General features: G+C 35.6%; 1 protein-coding gene across 1 annotated transcript in view; it reads left to right on the top strand.

Moving 5' to 3' along the window:
• PCDH11X (protocadherin 11 X-linked) overlaps positions 1–24,034 on the top strand; it is a 376,686-nt gene that overhangs the window by 67,822 nt on the left and 284,830 nt on the right. The window contains exons 3-4 of the mRNA XM_075054565.1: positions 8,722–8,769; positions 11,854–14,340. Coding sequence (XP_074910666.1) covers positions 8,722–8,769; positions 11,854–14,340 — 2,535 coding nt within the window. The remainder of the gene's footprint in view (positions 1–8,721; positions 8,770–11,853; positions 14,341–24,034) is intronic.

Here is a 24,034-nt window from a genome sequence, read left to right as displayed (position 1 = left end):
GGCAGAAAACTTTGTACTACTCAAGGAATGAGGTTTTCTCCGAAGTTTTCCGATGTTAAAGAACTGGAAGAACTGTAAAGGCTCTTTAAGAAGCGAATTTACCTTTGTGAAATTAAAACCTGGGGGGTTTAGGTGCTTTCATATTAATGATTAGCTGTGATAACAACTTTAAAATTATTTGATGGATGAGCATATAATTCAGTGTTCCATTTGGTTGAAAATCTCACTCCCTGGCTTGAAACCTTTCACAGTAAGTAGTGGGGGGTGGGGGTGCTGTAGAAATTGTATCTACATTCATAGGGCTAGAAGAAACAGCAAAACCACCAGTCTCATCATTGCTGTTGTAATGTTCAGGTAAAATTTGGAGAGTTCTTATAAACAGGAGTGAAGTCTTTCAGAAACTATTTTGAATATTGGTTTGAAGTTCAACTACGTATTTGTCACAGCATAGGATATGCTACAGGCTACTGAGGTTCATGAGCAAGGTAACAAGGAAAATTGCTTTTTGTTACTCATTGCCTCTAACAAAGACCTGACTAATTTAACTTAGGCACAGTAGATCTTTTTTTCCCCTCATATTTTTTGTTTTTTCTTCATATACTAGTCAGTGGAACAAGTTTATCTATCAAAAGGTGGTAACTTACATTGTGATGATCAGGAATTTCTGACATGGTTTGCATTTGAAATATTCAGTATCGCTATGGATCAAAAGATACAAGCTCACGCTATAGTGCTGTGTGCTACCTGGCTCTGAAATCACTGAAAACTAAAGAGATACGTTAATATGCATATTAGTGTGGAATGATTGGTTGGCTTTTCCTGCTGGGCAGCTGTTGGAACTAAACAGATTGTGCCTAAGAGCATAATAAGGAAAAACTTTAATAATACTTAGCCCTCTTGGAAGCTTTGTCGTTTCAGTTGTCATACTCACTTTCACTAATTTAGTCTAGGTTTTGCTGTTTTGTTAAAAGCTATAATGCTCAATTTCAAAACAGATTTCATTTAATTTTACATTTGACGATGGGTTCTTCCACATATATCCACAGTAGGTCTCATCTTACGGTAACAGTGAAGTTAACTGAGGGTGAAAGTAGAGTTTCGACTCTGTAGGTAGAATGCATAACGAATTTAGCAACTAGTTTTGTAGTGTCAGCTTAGGATTTTGAGATGTTACATGGATTCACAATTTAGAGCACTAACTGAAAATTATTTTGTTGTAGTGAGCAGTCCTGCAGACTTCCATGAACAAATTGACTCAATCCTTTCTTGGAGAATACTTGTTTTGTCTTATTTCAGTATCTCTGAATTTGATGTCTAATGACAGAAGCAGTAGTTGGTAGAATGTCCTAGGCATGTTTTAAAAATAGTAATGTATCTAACAAAAGTTCTGAATTCAAAATCAACTGTTCATTTAACTCACTACTTTCATAAACATAAGAAATTGAATTCTTGTTCACAGCTTAGTACCTTAATATGCAAGAATCCTAACCCTTTAAAAATCCATTAAACCCTTTAAAATAGAGAAACAGAAATTAAGTAATTGTAAAAATCAGGGTATAAGCTAAGTCTTTGTGTCTAACTTAAAAATTGTTTAGGGAGTGTTTAAGTTAAATTGTTCAACCTGTGTTTCATTTTCCATGCTGAAGGTCAGTATCCCAGTTGGTGGACATAAGTTAACATGGTTTTGCTGGATTTTAGTTTGATTTATTTTAGTAGTCTTGGTTTTGTAGATTCAGTTGTTTACATCACGTTTTTAGAATATGAAGGCTAAACTTCACATTGAATTATTCAGAGCATGTTATCATCCCCAGAGGGTCCTTTCTTACAACGATTTTCCTAATTCTAACCTATATGTGGCTGAGAGATGCTGTCTTAGTTAGCAAGTGTCTCAAAGCAAAATTAATTCTGTGGGGGTTGTGATGGCTCTTTAACCTGAGGTTATTACCATAGTGGAGTACTTCTGAAGAATCTAGGGAAAGTTCTCAGTTGCTGTTTGCCACACTGACACCCTGGGTTGAAATCATGTTGGTTGCCCAAAAGCTGTTGATATTTTCTGCTAAGGAAGAGGCTGCAGGTCCAATTCCTGTGTGCATATTACAAAGTTTTATTGTACCACAAACAGTATGCGTACTGTTACTTGGAAACATCTGGTTTAGGACAATGATTGAATTAACCTCAGGAAAGAACTCTGAGTGGATCCAGATCTGGGAAAGCTTGCTTTTTCTCTGACTTGGATTACACGAGTCATTACTGGGCAGAAATGGCTTCAATTATCTTTGCTTAATTTGCTTTGTCTGGAATAGTACGGTTTGTGTGAGGTCAGTCACATTGCTCAATAACACTTCAGCTATTTTGTTTATTCTGGTGTTAGCTTTCCTGTGGAGATACACTCCATCATTTACTTTACTACTAAGATTAACCACTCTGTGCAGTTTTTCCCATGAATTGTGGGAGAGCTTGTCTCGGCCTCAGAGGATAGATAATTTACAATTTATTGGAGGATACACGTTACCTGGTGGGACTAACCTAGATCTTTGCAACATGAGACGGTTATTATATTTGTCTTCTAAAGCTGGTGTTCTTCACGCTTAAATGTTGGCTTCTTGTGTTCTGTATTTCTATGGGTTTTTTAGTTTTTTTTCCTGTTGGAGGAGAAACCGCTGCTCAGTAGCCAAAATTTACAGTGTATATCCAAGACTGAACTGCTACTAAGGAATATAAACAGTGAGCAAAGACTGAGCAGAAAAGCTGGAATGGAATGATGTGTGTTTGGTGTTTCCCATGAAACATACCATTCTAATATTCTTGATCTTATTTTCTTTCTTGCAAATCAATTGTATCAATTTCATCACTGATTTTAAGTCTGAGAAATAGCACAAATGTATTCAATTAAAGTAAATTTGGAATTTTATTTTTTTTTTAGAAAGGAATATATTCTTGAGTATAACTACTTAGAAAAGTATGTATCAAATATGCTTTTAAGATTTTTTGATCCCAAGCAACTCACAGGGAAGCTGTTTTTAGGAATATAACTTGTTGACTAGAAAGTCATGTCAGTTTATGTACTCGAACTTTCAATACACACAGGTAGCACAAGATTTCTTTTCAAAATTGACTTTCAGAGTCGAGTTACTGCCTTACAGTAAGGAAACATTTCTTCCTTTTTATCTTTCTTTTGTTCTACTGATTGAGGTAAATAGGAGTCAGTAACACTGGAGGAGGAAGACGACAAGTTGTCTTCCTGATAAATCCAGCACCAGAAAATACATTTTTGGTTTATCCCCTACATTCCCTGATCAACATGGTGAAAAGACTTTTATTTAATGAGTTTTAGAATTCAGTCTCTCTGGAACTATTTTTAGTACTTCCTGTCATTCTGTACAACTTCTCAGCAACTGTCTCTGACTTACTACTCTGAAATTGCAGTATTATTTGTGTAGTGTAGTGGCATCTTCCACTTACGTACGTTCACATACTTTTACAGTTTGATATGGTAGTTCCGCTGTTATTTTCTCAGAATAATACAAAAAGGATAAGTTTCTCTTGTTTGGAAAAGCATAACTTCATTTCTTTCAAAAGCAAAAATGATCCTGTGTTAGTTAAATGTTCCACAAAAACTTTCTCCTCTTTTGAGTTTTACAAAACCCCGCAAAGGGTGAAGGTCTTGGGAAAGGCTTACTACCATGTTCATTTCAGCAGTATTTGCAACAGGCCTGCAATTCCTAAAGCCTGTTTGTGAAAGCTGGGGGAAGTCTACTTAAAATGAAAGAAGTGAACTCTATTATGCAAGGTTTTTTCTCATTCCCTTATATTTTTTTGTCCACACAAATTGTGAATTTTCTGCATTAAGGCTGTGTATTTTTTTATTTCAAAATCCATAAAGCAGTGATAAACGCACATCAAATATGGTCTCTGCGTGTGGAAGAATGTCCTTGTGATGTAAATCCAGGGAACATGTTATCTTATTTATTTTCTTTGTGTTTCTGGATGCTAGGATCCCTGGAGAGAAGGGGAGGTGGGGGGTGGGAGGGTTACTTATGCCATTCAGATTGAAGTTTTGTCAACATTTTTTCCTGAAAGTGTAGGTGTAAAGGGAAGATACAGTGGTTTTACTGATGGCTGAACTTTAGTTTAAAAGCGCCTCAGATCAAATAAGATAATCTTGCTAAACAACTTTGTGGAAAAACTACAGCATCAGAGGTTAGGATATGGATTTGTCTTAATGCAGGTGCCACGTATTTCAAGAAATCATGTACCTTAGCTGCAATTTTGTGTGTGTGTGTATAAGTAGGAGTGAGATAGTAACAATACATTAATTTAATGAACATTGGTTTGCAATATTTGTACTCCTTTTAGACAAAGGTTTTCTATTTTATTTTTTGTTTTTCCGTTTGTCATGAGCTAGTTCCATGTGTGTCCATTACCCCTCATTCCCACTAAAATTACTGGAAGCTGAGGGTACTGGACAGTCTCTGCTTTAGGGTAAAGGAATCTTCAGAAACGTCTCAGTGGTTTCTATTTTCTTGTGTACAAGTGGCTGTCAGTTTTAATCTCCTTCTGCCTGAAAGTAGTGATCTGGTTATAGAGCAGGTAGTGAATAGGAGGGCATTACAGGTTCACGCTGCTCCAACACCCGGTCAGCATTCATCTGAGAGCTCTAAAATGTGCGATTAGGAGCCTAAGATACCTTGTTTGGTTGTCGAAGCAAAATGAGGTTGTGATTTAGGAGCTGTTCTGAACAGCAGTACAGAACTGTTAGCTGTTACCTCTGAAAGCACAGTGATGCATTGGAGAATTAAATCACTAAAACATGTACTCATTTATTCTCTTTTTTAGAGATACTTGGTTCTGTTCCTGTTCTCAAGTAGGAAGTTGAGCAAATATGTAATTTTCACACATATAATGCAAATATTAAAATTCACTTGTTGAATATGTTGTTGCCTAGTATAAATCCTAATTCACTTCTTCATTATGTATCTGTAGTGTGACTCCAAAGACAGAGAACACACTGAAGGGACAGGTCAGGTATCTGGAGCTATAGCTGTGGAAACATGGGTATTCAGAGCAAAGGTCAAACATATTTAATACCTTAATCTGAACACCTTCAGGTGTGTTGGAAATGTAGTTTCCTGTTCAATAGGTTGTCTGAGAATATTTCTGAACAACTATAGTGGGGGAGGTTAAGAGGGGACCTTACTTCCCCAAATTGCCTTACCTGCAGCTATTGACCTTTCTTCTTTTGGTAAGAGTGTCTCTAAATGAAAGAACTTTTGTTGAAAGTTTAAAATTCTAAAGTTTAGTTTCTAAAGTTTAAAGTTCTAAAGTTTAGTTTAAAATGTGATTGGTAATTCGGAAGTGGCTGGCTCTTTCAGACAAGCTACAAACCTTGGACAAGTGATAAAATGTCTCTGTACTTCAATTTCCCATTTTTTAGATAGTGCCACAACTATTTATACAGCAGGAGTATTGGAAGATAAATTCCATAAAGTTTTGTGGTGCAGCTGCATATTTTGCTGATATATGTAATTGTATGTCTACAGTACATTGTGCAAGACCATTCAAGTGACAACCCAGTTCCTGCTGCCACTTTTTTGTAAGCAATTATCTTGGTAATTTTATATCATGTTAATGCAGTAATGTGGATATACCATTACTCCTACCCTAGTTTGCAGAGGTATGCGAAGTGAATTCTTACTAAAAGAAAAGTTTTGTGGTTTTTGTTTTAATTGTCATCTGTGGTTCAAAAGAGAAGTTAGATTTCATTTAAAAAAAAAGTTGAAACAGCATTTCACAGACTGAAGATGGAATATGGGAAGAGAGTTACTCTTGAAACCTGCTACGGTCTTGAAAATGTTAAGTGTGTGTATTGCTACTTTCCATCTCCATGTTCTCTCCCTTGTAAAGCTTGTAGAATAAAAATATTAACACATTTTAGGTATGGAGTTTCAGGCTTGCTTTAAGTGTAGACTGGAGAAATTAGGGCAGTGAAAAAGCAAATGTATTAAAAATGTAGTATTCGCTGTCTCTAATTGTTTCTCCTTAATGGAGGTGAACACGATCTCATACGTATGTTCTGAGAATTGGATGCCAAGATTGAGGATGCAAAAATATTCCATCTTAGAGAAAATATCTGTCTATCTTAGAAAATAAAGTTGACAATGTTCAGAATATGACAAAATTGAAAGGAACTCTTTACAGAAAGGAACAAATCATCTGAAAGGATTAAGGAGGCTCAAGCAATGTAATTGTTAGAACTGTTTCAGTCTTTTTGTAGTAACGTTAAATTCAGATTTCCAAGGAAGTAATTCTGTGTTTAGTTATACCTCCTAGCCTTTTTTTTTTTCTTCTTCTTCAGAAAATCAGTATTAAATGCATTGATTGTCTGCTTCTTCATTCCATATTACACTTTTTACTGTTCCTTTCCAGCATGAAATGGTTCATTATGATCCTTACGTTCTATTGATCCCATCTACAGCATTTTGCTTTCTGTCTGCTGCTTCATAGGATGAGTAAGGTTTGCATGTGGTTGTATATAGGGTGAGGAAATCTTTGGCAGTGCTTTACATTTAGAGAAGCTCTTTTATAATTGGAGGTGGAAAAATTACAAGTTATGATATAGACATTGCTAATAAATTATGTCCTTAACTTCTATGGAGGGATGGAGCTAATTAGGATTCTGAATGCAGAAAATTCACTTTACGTTCATGCATGATTGGAAGCTTCCAAGTCTTACTTTTACTGTGGATTTGAACCTGTAAGTTCAGTTTATTCAGAGCTAAGCATTGGCTTGCTTCAAAGGAAACCATGTGAAACTGTGTGATACTGACAGAAAACCATAAAATGAACAAAACTCATAGGAATTTTGGCCTACAAATTAAAAGTCTTCAGCTGTTTTGAAAAAGAGCTAGTGTTTCACATATGTAAACAACTTTGCATCTGCTGAGTTTTCCATTATAAAAATTTCTTACCTGTGTAATTTTATTTTCTCCTTTGAGGTGCTGTCAGTTTGCAAGGTAACTGTTGGTATTAATAACACATATTTCGAGTAACTCTGGGTTGTAAGCTGTGCAATGTGAGGAGGGTAGTAACTGTGCAGTCTTTAAACAGGACAGCTGTCCAACAAATTTTATTCTTCTAGAATACATGAACACATGAATTGCACACTGTGTAAGTAATAGCAGACAAGGGACCTTTGTTAGAGCTACAACACTTAGGATATTATAGATCTGAGTGTACTAATATGCACCTATTATAGGAACTTACATCCATTATTGCCTATTGTGTAGAATATTTTGTGTTTAAGGCTTTAGCGTGGCTTTGGGAATTCACATTTTCACATCCCAAGTAACACCTTTGAAAGAAAAATGCAAGTTTAATGTTCAGCTTTTATTAAAAATACTGTCTACTGTATAACTGTTGTCCAGTTTTCTGCGTTAGGAATTGAAATTGTGCTACTATACTCTTTTCTTTGCTAATATAACACTACAGGTATAGAGCAGTTCCATATGTCTTGACAAAAGATGAGGAAACAGTGGCTGGGACCTATCTTGTAAATTTGCAGGAGACCTGCAAAGGTTTTCTCTGTTGTTCCGTCTGAAATAACTAGCAGTTAGCAAGCATGCGTTATTTTCTGGACTTTCTGAAAAGATTTTACGGTCCTTTGGACACAAGATTGCATTTCAGCTGATCTTTTTATCTTTTTTTTTCCTTCCTTTTTTCTTTTTTCTCTCTTTAACATTTTCTTCATTTTATTTCCTGATAATGCTGTATTTGGCCTGCTAGATTTTAGTCACTCTAAATCTGCTTATTTTAGATTTCAGGTAGAGTAAGATTTCTAGAAATAATAAAACTAGCTGATTTTTAAGAGGATTGTTGGCATGTAATAAATAAGTGTGCACTTCTAGCCTGTTGCAATATTCATTTAAATGAGTTACTGTAGGACATTAGTAAAAGTTCATTATATGCTTGTTGTTTAGCCCTTGACTTTTGTTTTAAGATTCAGTTGAACTAAAGACATACATCCTATAATGTGTTTGCCATTTACAGTGCATGAAGATAAGTATTGATAATAAGTATAGGGCAAAGTTGTAGCCACAAAATAATGAGCTGTCTTTGCTCCTGTGTCTTTCTCTAAAGGTTTAGAATACTCTTCTTGAATGAAGATTGGGGACAGTGTTGATCTATTGTCAGTTAACAATATATAGTTATTATATACAACTGTATAATTTGTAACATTTTAAGAAATAATCCCTAATAGACTGTCTTAATTTCAGAGTACTTTGCATCACAAGCAGTCATTTTTATATGGTTATCTAGGACAAAACTCTTTCCCTTCCCTATTTCTTTGAGAAATTACTACTTACTATCAACTTACTGATCTGCAGGCGTCAGTTCATAAGTGATGTTTTGAACACAACAGACCATGCCACTGTTATAAGCGTTAACCAGAAGCTGGTCTTTTTTCCCATTCCTCTCGACAACGTTCAGGTAGTCAATACCCCATGGATTTAATGAAATACTGTGGTACTGCAGTATGTATGTCAAGGGGAAAGTTACGCGTAGACTTTAGGTGCACTTTGTCACATGCAGTCCTGTCCGTAATACTAGAAGCTCTTCTAGCTTATCACATTAAGAGTCCATGTGTCGTTGATTATGTATTTATTAATTTACCTAAATGTTACAATTTTTTAAAAACTCTCTAATTTTTTATTTACATGACAGCCCAAAACAGCTCCGAAAAGGACGTTTGGATCCATTACAAATGATCAGGTAAATATACAGTAGGAAGTATTCAACAAGAATACCAATTTCATTATTTCAGAGACTAATGTGTGCATGAATCCACTGAAAAGGATGTTGTGAAAATTGAATAAGGTAACAGAGGTGCTTATTGCCCTGATAAAGAATCTTGTGATCGGGGCCAGAGCCTCTAGAAGCTAATCCTGGCTCTGAGATGGGCATAACCTTGTTTTGCCTCAAATAGTTAGGGTACATTGCTTAAACTGTATTTTTAGATTAAAAAAGTCCACCTTTTTTATTTCTCACTCCCATCCTTCTGTAGTGGTGGAGATAATAATGTAGCAGATTATTTTTACCAGTCAGTCATTTTAATGGTGAAAGGTACTATATGAATGTTAATTATCTATTATGCTTTTCCTATGAACTCCTACCCTTCCTAATGTGAACAAAACCTTCAGATCACTGGGATAATGTGACTCAGGTACAGTTCAGTCCAAATAACTATCTGACCCTAATGGAAATTTTCACTTCACTGAGGTTTTAATGATGATAGAGCCATTTACTTCAACATAAAGAATTTAATCCTGAAGGTTTTTCTTCATGTTTCTCTCAGGATTTTTAGTTCTCAATTTCTTTTCTCATAAGGGAGAGAACTAGATATATATAATCTTAAAAATGTATTTCTTGAATGTTTCATCATTTTCTGGAGTGTTTAGAATGGGAGAACTGTCCATTCTTAGAAAATGTGTTTGTTAAAATGCAGCATAACGTCACACCTAACCTTACCCCTTAAACAACATGAAATAGGCTTGCTTGAATTAGGAGAAAGTATAACTTTCTGTAACTCTTTTTTTGGTGGTTTAAAAAGATGTATAAACCTGTAATGAATAGCTAGAAATACTCTTGGATAATATTTTTCCATAGAAAATTACTCAAGTGTTAATAATTAAATTGGAAGAGATCTTTGCGTTCTTTTCCATTTCTCTAGTAGTTTACTGCTAGTGATGGGGGAACTGAAGCTCTGTATTTTATATCAAACTTGTATGCTATAATGAAAAATATCTTTCTCATACTGGATAGTTAAAGAAAAGCAGAAATGGGTATGCATATGTATAGCTGCATGTATTCAAAGTCTATATGAAGTGTTTGTTGTAGTTGTGAGATCTAATGACAGAATAATCAGTGCCCATCTGTCAACTTGTGTACAAATAAAGAAGTAAAAGATAGCTGACAGGTTTTTTTTTTCCTCTAGCTTCTGTTACTTTTTTTTTTTTTTTCCTGGAAATCTGTGTTAAAGCGTAGAATATATGCTTTTCTCAGTAATTACGAAGTTTATTGCAAATAACTGCTAGCCAGATTGAAGATGAAGAGGAAACTCACACTCCGCCTTCATGAAGAGATCAGCACAGAATTACCATTCTAAAATTTAACCTAATTGGTTCAGAATGTATATCTTGATTTAGAAACGATTTGCAGGGCTTCTGTTTTCATATGCCTTCTGCTAAAGAAGCCAAAGCAGTATTTGTTTTATTGTTTCAAAATGTGTTCCAGCTCACTTTAAGACTGTCCCTAGTTGCAACTTAATGTTATCACAAATACTGTGCAAGTGGCACAGTAATTTTTGAAACGTGGATGAATAGTTCTTTTCCGTGAAATAAATGATTCCTTATGTAGGGTCAAATTCTGGCTTTGAGAAAACAAATCAGTGAAAGAGTACAGCCTTACACAGAAGCAGACCTATAAATGCATTCACTTAATGGTGGGTAGCAAGATACAGTGAACACCAATCTTTTACAAGTAATGAGAAATAAGGAACCTTGCATACTGGGAACATTTTCTTTCCCTTTGGTCTGAAGTGTCTCAAACCAGTTTAGAACACACTTGCAATTGCATGACTAAAGGTGAAAGACAAGCACAATAAACAGAGAAAGAACCGGGCTGGATGCAGTTGTTCATTATTACAAGTATGACACAAAAAGAAAATCCTAAGTAGTCAGCATCTTTATCGATGCCTTCTTTCTCTGGTCATCCTATCATTCAGCTTTAGTGATCTGCATTCTAGCTCTGCCCTTATGGAAGATATGGCTGGAAAACTGCCTTTACATCCTTTCTTCCTCTGAAGGGTGAGAGATGTGAGAAAAGAGGATAACTGTGATATTCTTAATCCCTGCTTGTCTGAAGAGACAGCAGAAAAGGAAATCTAGTTCTAGATTCCAATCTTTATTTTAGCAGACTACTTTGTCAACACTAGTGTTTTAAAAGAAACTATATTTGTGCAATATATATAGCATTTCTTTGCAGTTCCAGGGGTGTTGGGTGTTCAAAAAATCCCATGAAAAAAATTGATTATTTTCAAATTGGTCTCATAGTTCTGTGATATTTTTTGAAATGAAAATAGATCTTTTCTCACTGGGATTGTAATTTTCACTACAAATATAAAATATATAATGATGGAGAAATGAATTGTTTTAATGAGTTTTTAAATATATTTCTAATAAACTGTTATGACTTAGTTTTGTCTGTGCCATCTAACGCCTGAATTATGGTGTAAACCCTTTTTCAATGATGGTTTTGGTTTTTTATGCTAATGGTTTCCGATCATGTCCAGAGTTTCTCTATGGACAGAGAAACAGTCCCTTTATCTTTCCTGTTTTCCTTGAAATTGACTATCGGTTTAGGTCCTCCAGTGTATGCATACTGTCTTGCCTTTGTATGTAGCTGAACTTTGGCTTCATTCCTCTTCTCTGCACTCACTTATACAATAGAGAGACCAAATGATACCTGTCCAGGAATTGAATAACTTTTCTGTAGAAATAGAGAAACTGGTTAAAAAACCAACCCAAAACACCCTCCCGCCCCATCTCACCCCCCCACCCCCCCCCCTTTTTCTAAAGTATCTTCCCATGTTTGCTCTGAACCTTTCTTAAGGCACTGGAGCTTAAAGGAAAATCGGATATTGCAAAAAAAAGGTAAACATAAAAATGTATATACTTGTATACAGTATATATATATATATATGAATATATATTCCATGACAATTTCAGAACATTAATGAGATGTTTTTCTATTTAAATACACTGTCATGCTAAAGTATGTTCTTTCTGTGTCTTGTAGGGTCAAAATGTATTTGGTCTTGATATAATTGAGACACCTGAGGGAGATAAGTGGCCTCAACTGATTGTCCAACAGATCCTGGATAGGGAGCAGAAGGATACCTATGTGATGAAAATTAAAGTTGAAGATGGTGGAAGCCCTCCAAGATCTAGCACTGCCATCCTGCAAGTCACAGTGACTGATGTGAATGATAATCGCCCAGTCTTCAAAGAGAATGACATTGAAGTTAGTGTTCCAGAAAATGCTCCAGTGGGCACCTCTGTTTCTCAGCTCCATGCCACTGATGCAGATCTGGGCTCAAATGCACAAATCCACTTCTATTTCAGCAATCAAATCTCCAGTTTGGCCAAGAGGCTCTTTGCCATTGATAACACCACTGGCCTCATCACTATAAGAGAACCACTAGACAGGGAGGAATCTCCTGTACACAAATTAACTGTTTTGGCAAGTGATGGCAGTTCAACTCCATCAAGAGCAACAGTGACTGTTAATGTCACAGATATTAATGACAATGTCCCATCAATAGACACGAGATACATAATCAATCCAGTGAATGGGACAGTGCTTTTGTCTGAGAAGGCTCCCCTTAATACAAAAATTGCGTTGATAACAGTAATGGACAAGGATGCTGATCTGAATGGAAAAGTTACTTGTTTTACAGATCATGATGTCCCTTTTAGGCTAAAGCCAGTGTTTGATAATCAGTTTCTCCTTGAGACAGCCACATTTCTAGATTATGAAGCCACACGGGAGTATGCCATTAAAATAGTGGCTTCAGATTCAGGGAAACCTCCCTTAAACCAGTCTGCAATGCTCCTGATCAAAATTAAAGATGAAAATGACAATGCCCCAGTTTTTACACAGCCTATCATAGGTCTTTCCATCCCTGAAAACAATGCTCCTGGTACTCAGCTAACCAAGATAAGTGCTACAGATGCTGACAGTGGACGCAATGCTGAGATCAGCTATATCCTGGGTTCTGATGCACCCCCTATTTTCAACCTTGACCGCCGTACAGGCATTCTGACAGCAGTGAGAAAGCTGGACAGAGAAAAGCAAGACAGGTACTCCTTCGCTGTGCTGGCTAAAGATAATGGCATGCCGCCCTTGCAGACCAATGCTACTGTGACAGTGTCAGTCTTGGACCAGAATGATAACAGCCCTGCTTTCACACATAATGAATATAATTTCTATGTGCCAGAAAACTTACCCATGTATGGCACAGTGGGGCTTATCACAGTTACAGATGCTGACTCGGGAGAGAATGCTGCGGTCACTCTCTCTATATTAAATGGTAGAGATAATTTCATTATAGATCCACTTACTGGTGTAATAAGACCTAATATTACCTTTGATAGGGAACAGCAGGGGTCGTATACGTTCCAGGTGAAAGCTGTGGATGGAGGAAGACTGCAGCGTTCCTCAACTGCCAAAGTGACCATCAATGTTGTTGATGTAAATGACAACAGGCCTGTTTTTGTTATTCCTTCATCTAATTATTCGTATGAGTTGGTTCCAACATCAGCCAGTCCAGGGTCTGTAGTTACTAAAGTCTTTGCAGTTGATAATGATACAGGAATGAATGCAGAGCTCCGCTATAGCATCATAGGTGGGAACTCAAGGGGCTTGTTTACAATTGACCAATTAACAGGCAATATTACTTTGAAAGAGAAGGTAATTACATCAGATCATGGCTTGCACAGACTGGTGATAAAAGTCAATGACCTAGGACAGCCGGAGTCTCTTTATACTATAGCTCTTGTGCATTTGTTTGTGAATGAGACAGTCACCAACAGTTCCTACGTACAAGAGCTAGTGCGCAGGAATATGGAAACTCCAGTTGGCCAGAACGTTGGGGATGGTGAGATAACCCCACAAACCAATGATTATGTCAAGATCATCATTGCCATTATTGCAGGCACTATGACAGTTATTCTGGTAATTTTTGTTACTGCTTTAGTACGGTGCCGCCAGACGCCTAGACACAAGGTTGTCCAAAAAAACAAGCAGAGTGGTGAATGGGTTTCCCCAAACCAAGAGAATAGGCAGATCAAGAAGAAGAAGAAGAAGAAGAAGCGCTCCCCCAAAAGTCTCCTCCTCAACTTTGTGACTATTGAAGAATCTAAGCCTGATGATCCTGGTCACGAGCACATAAATGGCACTTTAGACATTCCTGTAGAGCTAGAAGAACAGACTATGGGAAAATACAACTGGGCCACCACACCAACCACATTTAAGCCTGATAGCCCAGATTTAGCAAAGCACTACAAATCTGCTTCTCCACAGCCTACCTTTCAAATTAAACCTGAGACTCCTGTACCCCCCAAGAAGCACCATGTCATTCAGGAACTGCCTCTAGATAACACCTTTGTGGTGGGCTGTGACTCACTTTCCAAGTGCTCATCAAGCAGCTCGGACCCTTACAGCGTTTCTGAATGCAGCTGTCAAGGAGGCTTCAAGACCCCAGGCCCCATACACACCAGACAGGTAATGGAAATTTTAAAGTGCTTGCTTTCTCCTTTCCTTCTTACTTTGCCATTCCTATAACTCCAGCTCTAAGCACTGCAAAATAACTTTTTCTGCAAGGATTAGAAGTTTGAAAGGTCATGTTTGATCGAGTTATTGAAAAGTAAAGAATTTGAGATTCATCAGTGTTAAGGGAGAAAATTAAAAGGAAACGACCGTTGGCTGTAAGGAAATTGGGCAGTGAATTATTACATTGGTGGGTATTCCTGACTGCAGATGGCAGTATGGCACTTCCTGCATTACTGCAGCACCTACTGCAGCTCTCTAAGGCAGAGAGGGGTTATGGCACTGTCCTCTGTAGTATTGTGTGCTCAAGAATTGAAGTAATCTAGGCCAGGTGGAATGCAGTAAAGCTTTACAGGATCTGATAAGTGGTTCTTAATATTAATGGAGTCTGGAATTGCAGCCTTCATTTGGGCGTAGCTTTACTTCAAGGTCTCTCAAAAGCAGGCAAGGATTTTCCTCTGAGAATTTCAGTGCCATTTTCAGACTAGAAGCATACTGGACTACTTAAATCTGGTGGAATGACACAGTCAACAGGCAAAGTTAGGGGAGAATTAGAAGCATCAATATAATTGCTCTCATTTATTTGCCACTCTGCCTGATAAACCAGATATTAGCTTCTCAGAAATTCGGTACAGCAAAGGAAATGTCTGAAGAATCCTCAGCTTAAAATTAAAAATAGATTGAGAACCAGAGTATCTTTCATTCTTCTAGACACTACAGAAAGGCTTTAAGTCACTGGAAACTGAATCTAGTGTCTATCCATATTCTGGACAGTTTCATTAATAATAAAGCTTTGCTGTTTGTCTATTCACAAATATCACAAAGTTTTCAGTGAAAATAGTTTTCTAGTTAAGCTTTAATTGGTCAAGGAATTAATCATTAAAGAAACAAACATTTCAGGAGAGTTTATTATATTATTGATAATATATTTTAATACTATTGCTTGGGAACAAATTCACAGCATGACTAAGTCTGAGACTTTTTGCTCCAGATGAGGTTTTGAATTTTTTTCTGTGGGCGTTGTTTTATTAACAGTATAGTGTTAACAAAATGCGCCTGAAAAAAGCTACTCAAAGTAGTCGTCATATTTTTGAAAATGGCGGGATGGGTTGTTTATTTTACTCTTGTTTTATTCCCCTTACCAACACAAATCTGTGTGGTAGTCTATGTCACTACACTTTATAAAACTTTCATCTTTTTCTGAGGTGCATTAACAGAAAAAGAATTTATAATCTTTAAGACATGAAGGCACTGAAAAATGTATAGCTTTCTGAGATTTGAGTATTTTCTATTGAAGGTATTTGAATGTGTTAATTTAGATAACATATTAGAAGAGTTTCTTGCTAATTTGTTCATCTCTTTGAACTCTCATAAGTCTGAGGACGGTGGTGCTGTTTTCAGCATTTCTGTAAGCCTGATCTAAGTGATTTTTCAGTTGAGTTCTGGTATAGTTCCTCTGACCCAAAAAGGTTCCTCCATTGTCTGCTCAAATACACTTTGTCATGCAGTAATGCTGCTAACAAAGCAAGCAAGCTCATGACTCTCTAGGTTTTTACTAACATAGTTTTTTCATCAGAAGGGGCTTTTAAAGTAGAATGGAAAGCAATTCTCTTCTGCAGAAGTTGGTTGGGGAAAAGAGAATTTTCTTTTATCTGTACCTTAAAGGTCAAAGACAGGGGCTTCCTATCTGGAAGAGCAGAATAGAACTTTTTTTTTTTTTTTTTTTTTTTTTAATACTTATTACCTGATAGTAGCTTATCTTCATATAGCTGTACCTGAAATTATATTAGTATGATGCACTGAATATATCAAAAAGATATTTATGTGACTATTGATTTTGTTAAATGTACAGCTATCCTTCTTTTAGGTATATTGTTCTGTGTGAAAGTGATCACATTGTTGGAGAAAGTATAACTACTCACTATCAGTGGCCCTTTACACTAAATTGAAAACAACATTTACCCTTAAACATGTGAATTCACATTTTTATTACTTATTAGAGTAAAATATAAGTAATTTCACTGATGCATTTAGTTCTATAAATTGGGCAGGAAAGGCCATTGGAGTTAAATCCTTTGTGTTGGACCGTGATCACAAAGGCAAAATTGTATTTCCTAAGTAAAAACAAGCAAAGTATTTCTTAAACCTCAACAGATCTTTTAAAAGTCAGTCTTACTCCTAACCTGGTTTTCTATATTGTAGTCTGTATAGTTTTATCTCCTGTGGGCCTATAGAAGGTGGCTCAGGACAGACTAACTTACAGTTGTCGCTGTTAGCCAGTAAAGAAATGAAACCAACAAGAATAAGCTTCTGCCGCAGTGCTTCAGATGTCATGCTGTCCCACCATCCTCCAGCCTCGAAGACTAACAGGATGTTTGTGGTTAATGATGCTTTCGTGTCGTGCATTCTCTGAATTTTCAGAAAACTGTAGGACAGCCTGGAGAATTGAAGGATAAGTTCAGTTAAAAAGGGAGATGTGCTAGTTTGAAAAATGAAAATAAGATGTCTAATGTGAGAAAAAATATTTTACTCTATCACTAACAATTACTGTAATGCATCCCTTTTACACACCAAAAGCTCTCTGAAGGAGACTAAGGAAGATTACATTCACTGTGAAGATATCTCTTCAGTTTCTAATGGGTGCTGATATTAATAGGCCGCACATCTCAACTGTTCTTAGTGTTGTCTATGCAAGGCTTTCTACTCAGATACTTGAAATAATATTGAGTTAAAGCTAAAAATATATGTTTTCTTTTGAAGCTCTAAATTTTGTGTATGTCTGAATGGTATTGATTCAGGTCTTTAAAGAAAGGAAATTATGTCTTTGCTTTACTGCTAAATTTGTCTAAGTGATCTATAAAATGACAGAAAGTCATTATAACAGTTGTACTAAAAAAGCATGCAAGAGAAGATGGAAAGCTTTTTCTACTAAAAACCCAAAATATCTCTTTAGTGGTCATGTGGGCAAATAAATACAGCAGTGTAACAGCTGAAAATTTTTATGGAGAAGGAATCAGAGACTCCTGAAGCAGCTGAGGACACATTGGATTGTGCACTACAGGAAGTTGAAGAGGGAAAAGTATGGTCCTAATGTAATGTTGCCAGAGAGAAGGGTCAACTTCTGTTGTACTTGTATGTGAGAAAGGGCAAGGGAGAGAGATATTAACATTAGTTTGAAGTTACACAGTAGGAATTAATAAATACAAGTGACGGTAGACCTTCAGAATAACGTGCTTTCTTTTTAGGAAAGATTTTAGATCTTAGTAGAGATAATTCATTTGAAGAAGTTTTACCAAGTGATAAATTGTGAAGAGGCTTCTTATTCATAATGAAGTTCTTCAAACTAGGATATTTGGAGGATCATAAAATCAAACAGACTTTCAGTGTCATCAGATTTGCGTTATTTTGGTAGTTGTGGCCCTCATAGAAAGATGCTTTTCATGGTAGAAAAACCATACAGCACCTTTAAAGTTTATCCGTCTGCAGGCTTTGTAAAAGCTCAATTGCTTTCAACATTTACTTTCGTGAGAGCAGACTATGTGAATTATTCCACGCTGACACAAATCTTCTAATTCTTCTTGCATTTGCATTGGAATAAGTAAAAGACAGGAGAGGTTTTCCCAGTCTAGTTTTCATGTAGTACATAACACAATTTTAAAATCTGAAATCTTTGCTCAAGTACTTTAAACAACATTCAGACAATTCAAATGCCTGTCTAGGTATCAACCTGTATATTCAAAACATGCATAATTATAGAGTACAATGTTATCTGTGGCAGCTTGGTTCAAAGAAGCTACTGCCACAAAGGTTCATTAGAACTCCCCATGCATTCTCCTTCTTCTTGTCCCTTTTTTTAATTAATGCTATTTCAGACATTATTTTCATTTGAAAATAGTATAATGCATACTATAGGAACAGTAGAAATCTTCAAAAATAAACATTTGGTCACTCAGCAAGGGTCCTGTGACCTTTTGTATTGTAATTTTAAACTTTAACTCAAGAACAAGATTTTTCTGACTCTGTTATTGAAGAAGTGTGAGTGTTCGTGAAAGCAGCACCTCTTCCATTGATAGACCTGGAAGGTGCAATCATGCTCTGAATCTATGATTATGTGCTTTTTGGTGTATTTTCGCTGCTTCACAGCGGACTCTGGTCTGTATGTTAATTTAGCTCCACTGCTAGTACACTATACCATCTTCAGGAAGTTGTTGAGGGAGTGAACCAGGCATGCATACTGATTTTTCTCATATTTACTAATGCAAATTGTCATTAATTGATTTTAGTTGCTAGGATTCTATCACCTGTGAACATATCCATACTTAAGGATAGAAATTTCAGATGACGCAGTGATCTTTGCTGAACTTGTTTCTTAGAAACTGATTGGAGATAGACATTATATTCCTTATAGAAATCTGGATGGGAAGTAGACCTTATTTAAAATACATTGCATTTTGGGGACCTACTGTCTCAATTCTATGATTCTATTAGTGACTGCTTAGACCTGCTTACAGTTATGGTATATTTGGTTTTCTGATTCTGATCTGAAATGTGGTGAAATGTTACAGCTTCACACTCACTATGAGAACAGTGTGTTTAGGATGTGAATTGAAAGATTATTGCACTGTTCCTGAAATTAATAGCTCTGAAAACTCAACTGTTATGTAAATCTTTAGCTGCAGGTCTTATTGTTTTGCTTAATAACCATGAGACTTGTGAGTTTAATCTGGTATACTGTAATCATCAGTAGGCAGTGCTGATGCTTCTGGTACGCAAAAGGCTGTAGAGATAACACTGGTACTTTGCATTGACAGATACAGAGTAAATTACACTCAAACAACATTTTATTCTAAATATTGGCTAAATAGCTGTTGGTATAGGCCCTTCCTGAAAGCCATTTCAAAATTGATTACTATGATTCTGAATATTTTTGTTATTTTCTCTTAATTTTCTGGCTGGTAATTTTGCTGGTAGTTCTGATATGCTGCCATGTATATATGTTTCAGAAAAAAAAAAAAGTTGGATGTGGAGAAAAGATTTCTAACTGAAAGATACGTGAAAATCTGCAACTTGGAAGTTAGTAAGCAGTTACTTAAATGTGCAGTACTAGTGAAGTAAAGCTGGTCAAGAAAATGCTTTTCCTCTGTGGTACACTTTGAAGAAAAACTTCAGAATTGTTATTTTAATATGTATCTTTCACTGGGAAAGCATGGGTGAAGATATCTTGCCTCCTAGTAGAAGACAAAAACAGAGCACAAATGGGAAGAAAATAAAAAAGAAATTCATGTTTTGTATGAAGAGAAATTGAAATATTTTGAATGACACTTAAGTAAAAACTAACTCAGAGAAAAGAAAGGCTTTTTTTTTTCCAGTAAGAACTCATTGACTGAGTTTATACTGAAGTTGGTGGGTGACATTCTAGCATTAATAACTGGGTGATTTTTGTGCAGACTAGAATGATAGGCAACACTCTTTCCAATAGCAGCTTGCCTTGGGGTAATAGCAGCATAAATTTTCCTAAACATGATGTGCATTTCACCTTCATTTTTCAGTGGGATAACTGAAAAGGTTAGTCTTTCCTCCTTCCGACCCAACTTTGTTTTTTTTAAATGGCCTATAGCTATAAACCATTGCCAACAATGAAGCCTGATTTAACTGCGGTTTAATTTTCACACTTTTTTCTTTTCCTATTTTCTCCCAGAAGGTATTGCACTCAATAATCTGCAGTTGATAGCAATTTCCTGACCAGTGAGTGGCTAGTGTCTTGGTGACTCTGGTATTGATAGTGTTTTCTTTCCTGTGAAATAATTGATTGGAATGGTTTAATTTCTGTGAATTTTTAGGACTCTAACTCTGTTGATGATAAATGTAGCCTAAAGATGCAAAATAACTCTTCAATTCAAAATATTTTATGCTTTTAGGAACTATTATCTTGAATAAAGTCTGCTAAAACCCTGTTAGAACATGTTCTAGGTAGTATGGTAGTCTTCTGTAGCTATAATCTTGCAACAGAAACCTAGAATACCATACTTAGAAGCCATTCCTGTGGCTCCTTGTGTTTCAGCATTTTTGCTATGGGTATATAGATGTGTGCAGATCTTTGCTTGTGTATGAAAAGATATATACACATATAGATGTGTATGATCTTTGCTTTGCCTGAAAACACAAACACATCAAAAATGCTTGGTTACTTAGAACTGCAGTAGTTCAGTACTTCTCAAACCATACAGTAGTGATTGACATGGTAGAAATTTGGAAACAAACTTTACAATATATGGGGAAAATTATGCAGGAAAGGGCTTTTCTCATGCTGTTTCTCTGTTTGCCAGCTCTGAACGTCATCGCATCTGATGTTATATACTGAAGTCGTACGTGTACACAATGATGTTAAGCCAGCAAACATGAAAACAAGGAAATAGCACGAGAAAGCCCTTTGTCCTGTCTCTGATTGCCGAAGAAATTTATCGTCTGATCTCCAGAGGGGTTTGGAAGTGACGATGAACTGTTCAAGCTGCCCTACTGAAAGGTATCAAGGGCAAGAATTTTTTAAAAAGAAAAGACAAAGAAATTTTAGTACGTTGTGCTATAGTGTTCTATAACGTAGTTTTGCTAAGAAAAAAAGTAATGTGATCCATCCTTCTTCACAGTTGGTGATTATGGTAAATCTATTTTGCTTGTAATCATCTTCTTGTCCCAGATTTTTTTCTTATTTATTTCAGTTGAAACAATTAGGAATTCTGTTTCTATAAATATATTAAAAGGGAGCAATAAATTTTATTCATACATTAAAAAGAGAATGTAAAGTTCTTTATACTCCCTGCATTTAAAAGAAAAACAAATGAATTGTTGTCACTTATAGCACCATTATACATGTTAAGAATTAAGTGTTATTTATATCTATTCCATAATATTTTTAATGATGATATTGCTGCTATGGATCATAAAAAGAATTGATCAAATCACTGCTTTCTCATTTTATAGGCACAATAGTAGTAGTGAAAAATGAGTACTTCCTGCTTTCTTACCCACAACCTTTTGTAATAAATGATCACCTTTTAAATAACTGCAAAGTATTCACTTAACTTTTAAAAATAAAATTTAATTTGCATTTTGCTTGCTGAAGTCTAGCTAATGTCTGTGTAACAGGTGCCATACATTTAACCTTTTGAAATACTTTTATTTAAAAAAAAAAAAGAAGTCATAAGTCCAGTGGCTTGGTTTTCAGTGTGGTAAAATAGGAAATAGCATACATAATTTTTTCACTGTTAGCCAGCAAATGGGGAAAAAAATGGCCTACTCTTGGTTTTTTTCCCAAATTATTTCTCTATATAGTTAACTTGTTTTTTAAATTTAAATTTTTTACATTATAATTTGTTATTTAGCACGGCTCATTTAAAAAATAAAATTTGAATATCATAGCTTCATTTGCAGGTTGGTTGCAAGTTCTTGTATATTGTCTCACATTTTGGGGAGTAATGCTTAATATGTATCATCTATAATATTAGACTTTCATATGCAATGCAAAATCTCTTAGGAAGCAAAGGAGTATAAAGAACCCTGTTTTCTGCACTTATATGAAAACATGTAATATTAGTTTGCTAGAATAAAATGAAATACAGACACTGCTTTTAACTGGGATGTATACAGTATATATAACTTTCTTTTAAAGAAAAAGTTATTAATGATTCATGAATTAGACTACAATGTGGAATTCTTACACATTACTGTATGTTTGATGTAAAGATATTTATAGGCTTGTACTTAATAATCACGTTGCCTCAGTTCTTGGACTGCAGAATGTCTACCATGACTGTTGCCTATAGTTTCCTCCACATTTGCTATCTGGCTCTTTTAAAAACATGTATTTGGCTATTTGATCTGTAAAATAAATTCTATTAATAATGACGTACGAATTGTAATTTAGCATATTGTATTGCATAATTATAGCTATGACTGTTACAGAAAATTTTTCATTTCCAATAATGAAATCATTTTCTTGGGAAGAAGTTTATGTAGCCGTAAGACAGTTTTGCTATTCCTATTTATCGTGCCCTTGCAGCATTTATGCCTCGAACTAAAAACCCAACACTTTCAGTGGTTAGACATACAGTAATGATATTTATTGACTCAATGCGACAATTCAGCCAGTTGCTTTGGGTTGAAAGTTCATTCCTAACATAGTAAGGAATTTGTTCAGTGTAACAAAAACTGGTCCTGCCTATTGCTGTTATGATTGTTTGCTTAGGTGTTTTGTAAGAGGGTGATGGGAAGCATTCAAAGATAGTTGTTAAGAGTAATAACACTTTGGCCTAGTAGAGTTGTTTGTCAGGAAGATAGTAAGATTTCACAGACTTTCAGTTTCTGTTTTTTCTTTGTTCTTTGAATCTTCGGATTTCTGTTATTATGATAATTAGGTTGGATTTCCTTGATGAGAAAACTCGTATACATAAAATTAATGTTTGATTAAGAAAAGCACCAAATAATTTCAGTGCTTGCATTGAAACTTTTTTTTTTTTACTTGAGGGATACTGAGTTGAGATACTAGACTAGATTAATCTAACCTCAAGCATGTAATTTAGTCATCTCAAGTGGACATATGGTTGCCCTCAGTTTTTTCTGTGGTAGTGTAAAGGCAGAGATATAGTATAGCAGGTTATTTTGATTTTAGGACTGCACGCCCTCAGAAGTGCCTACTTTCTTACACTGAGTTGAAGAGAACCTTTGATAAGTACCTTTCTAATTTAAATGTGCCAGTTATGTGCTCACAGAGAAAAATATTTTTCATAAGATTCCTAGTTCTTTTGCTTTTAACCTAGCTGAAGGTCTACCTTTTTCCTAGTATTTTACTGGTCTTATCATTCTAGTCTATCAATAAATAATTCTAAAAGAATCTAGGATGATTTTAAACTTTTAAAAAGTTACATGTATGAAATAAAAGGTACATCAAGTGGTTGGATTATTGGTCCAAATCAGTAATCTTTCTCTTCTAGTTCACTCGTGAGTCAGCACAGCCAATTATAATAACCCCCCAAATGCACTAAGGGAAAAGCCAGCGACCTCTTCAGTGGTTCAGTTTCATGTGTTTCCTCTGTTTCGATTTTTGTTTTCTTACATCTTTACTTTTTAAGACTTTTTCAGAGACCTCATTTCTTTCAGATGGTTAAATGGGTTCGTGAAAGTCTCATGAAAACCCAATGTGTACTGACCAAATATGTATGTGTGCCGAATGTCAACTTCTACACGTCTCAGTGATGTGAAGTCTAAATGGAGGCAGTCAAAAAATTCTGTATTTAGTTTTGTTTTTTTTAAAAAATGAGTATTAGTATCCTGAGTCAAAGCTAGGTGTACCTGTGTCAAAACCAACTCTGTTTCTCAAATGTTTTCATCTATAGAAATACTATTGTCTGACTGCATACAAGTCAGAGTAAATTAAAAGCGAAAATCACTGAGTTGACCAAATGCTGCTTTTGAAATTGAAAACTTGTGATATTGTCTTTGGAATCTCAATCATGCTTTATAAGTTATTTTATTATACTTTAGGCTGTAATTATTACTCACTGTCATCTCAGTAAAATTTTCAAGAGATTCATCCTTTTATCTGGTGCACGTTGCAACCCCTGTCACCAGAGCAGACAGGTCTGTGTCTGTAGAT

This window comes from Buteo buteo, chromosome 22 (assembly GCF_964188355.1).
Source record: "Buteo buteo chromosome 22, bButBut1.hap1.1, whole genome shotgun sequence".
NCBI lineage: Eukaryota > Metazoa > Chordata > Aves > Accipitriformes > Accipitridae > Buteo > Buteo buteo.
Note: the sequence above shows the minus strand (reverse complement) of the source record. Positions and strands in the feature narration are given on the sequence as shown.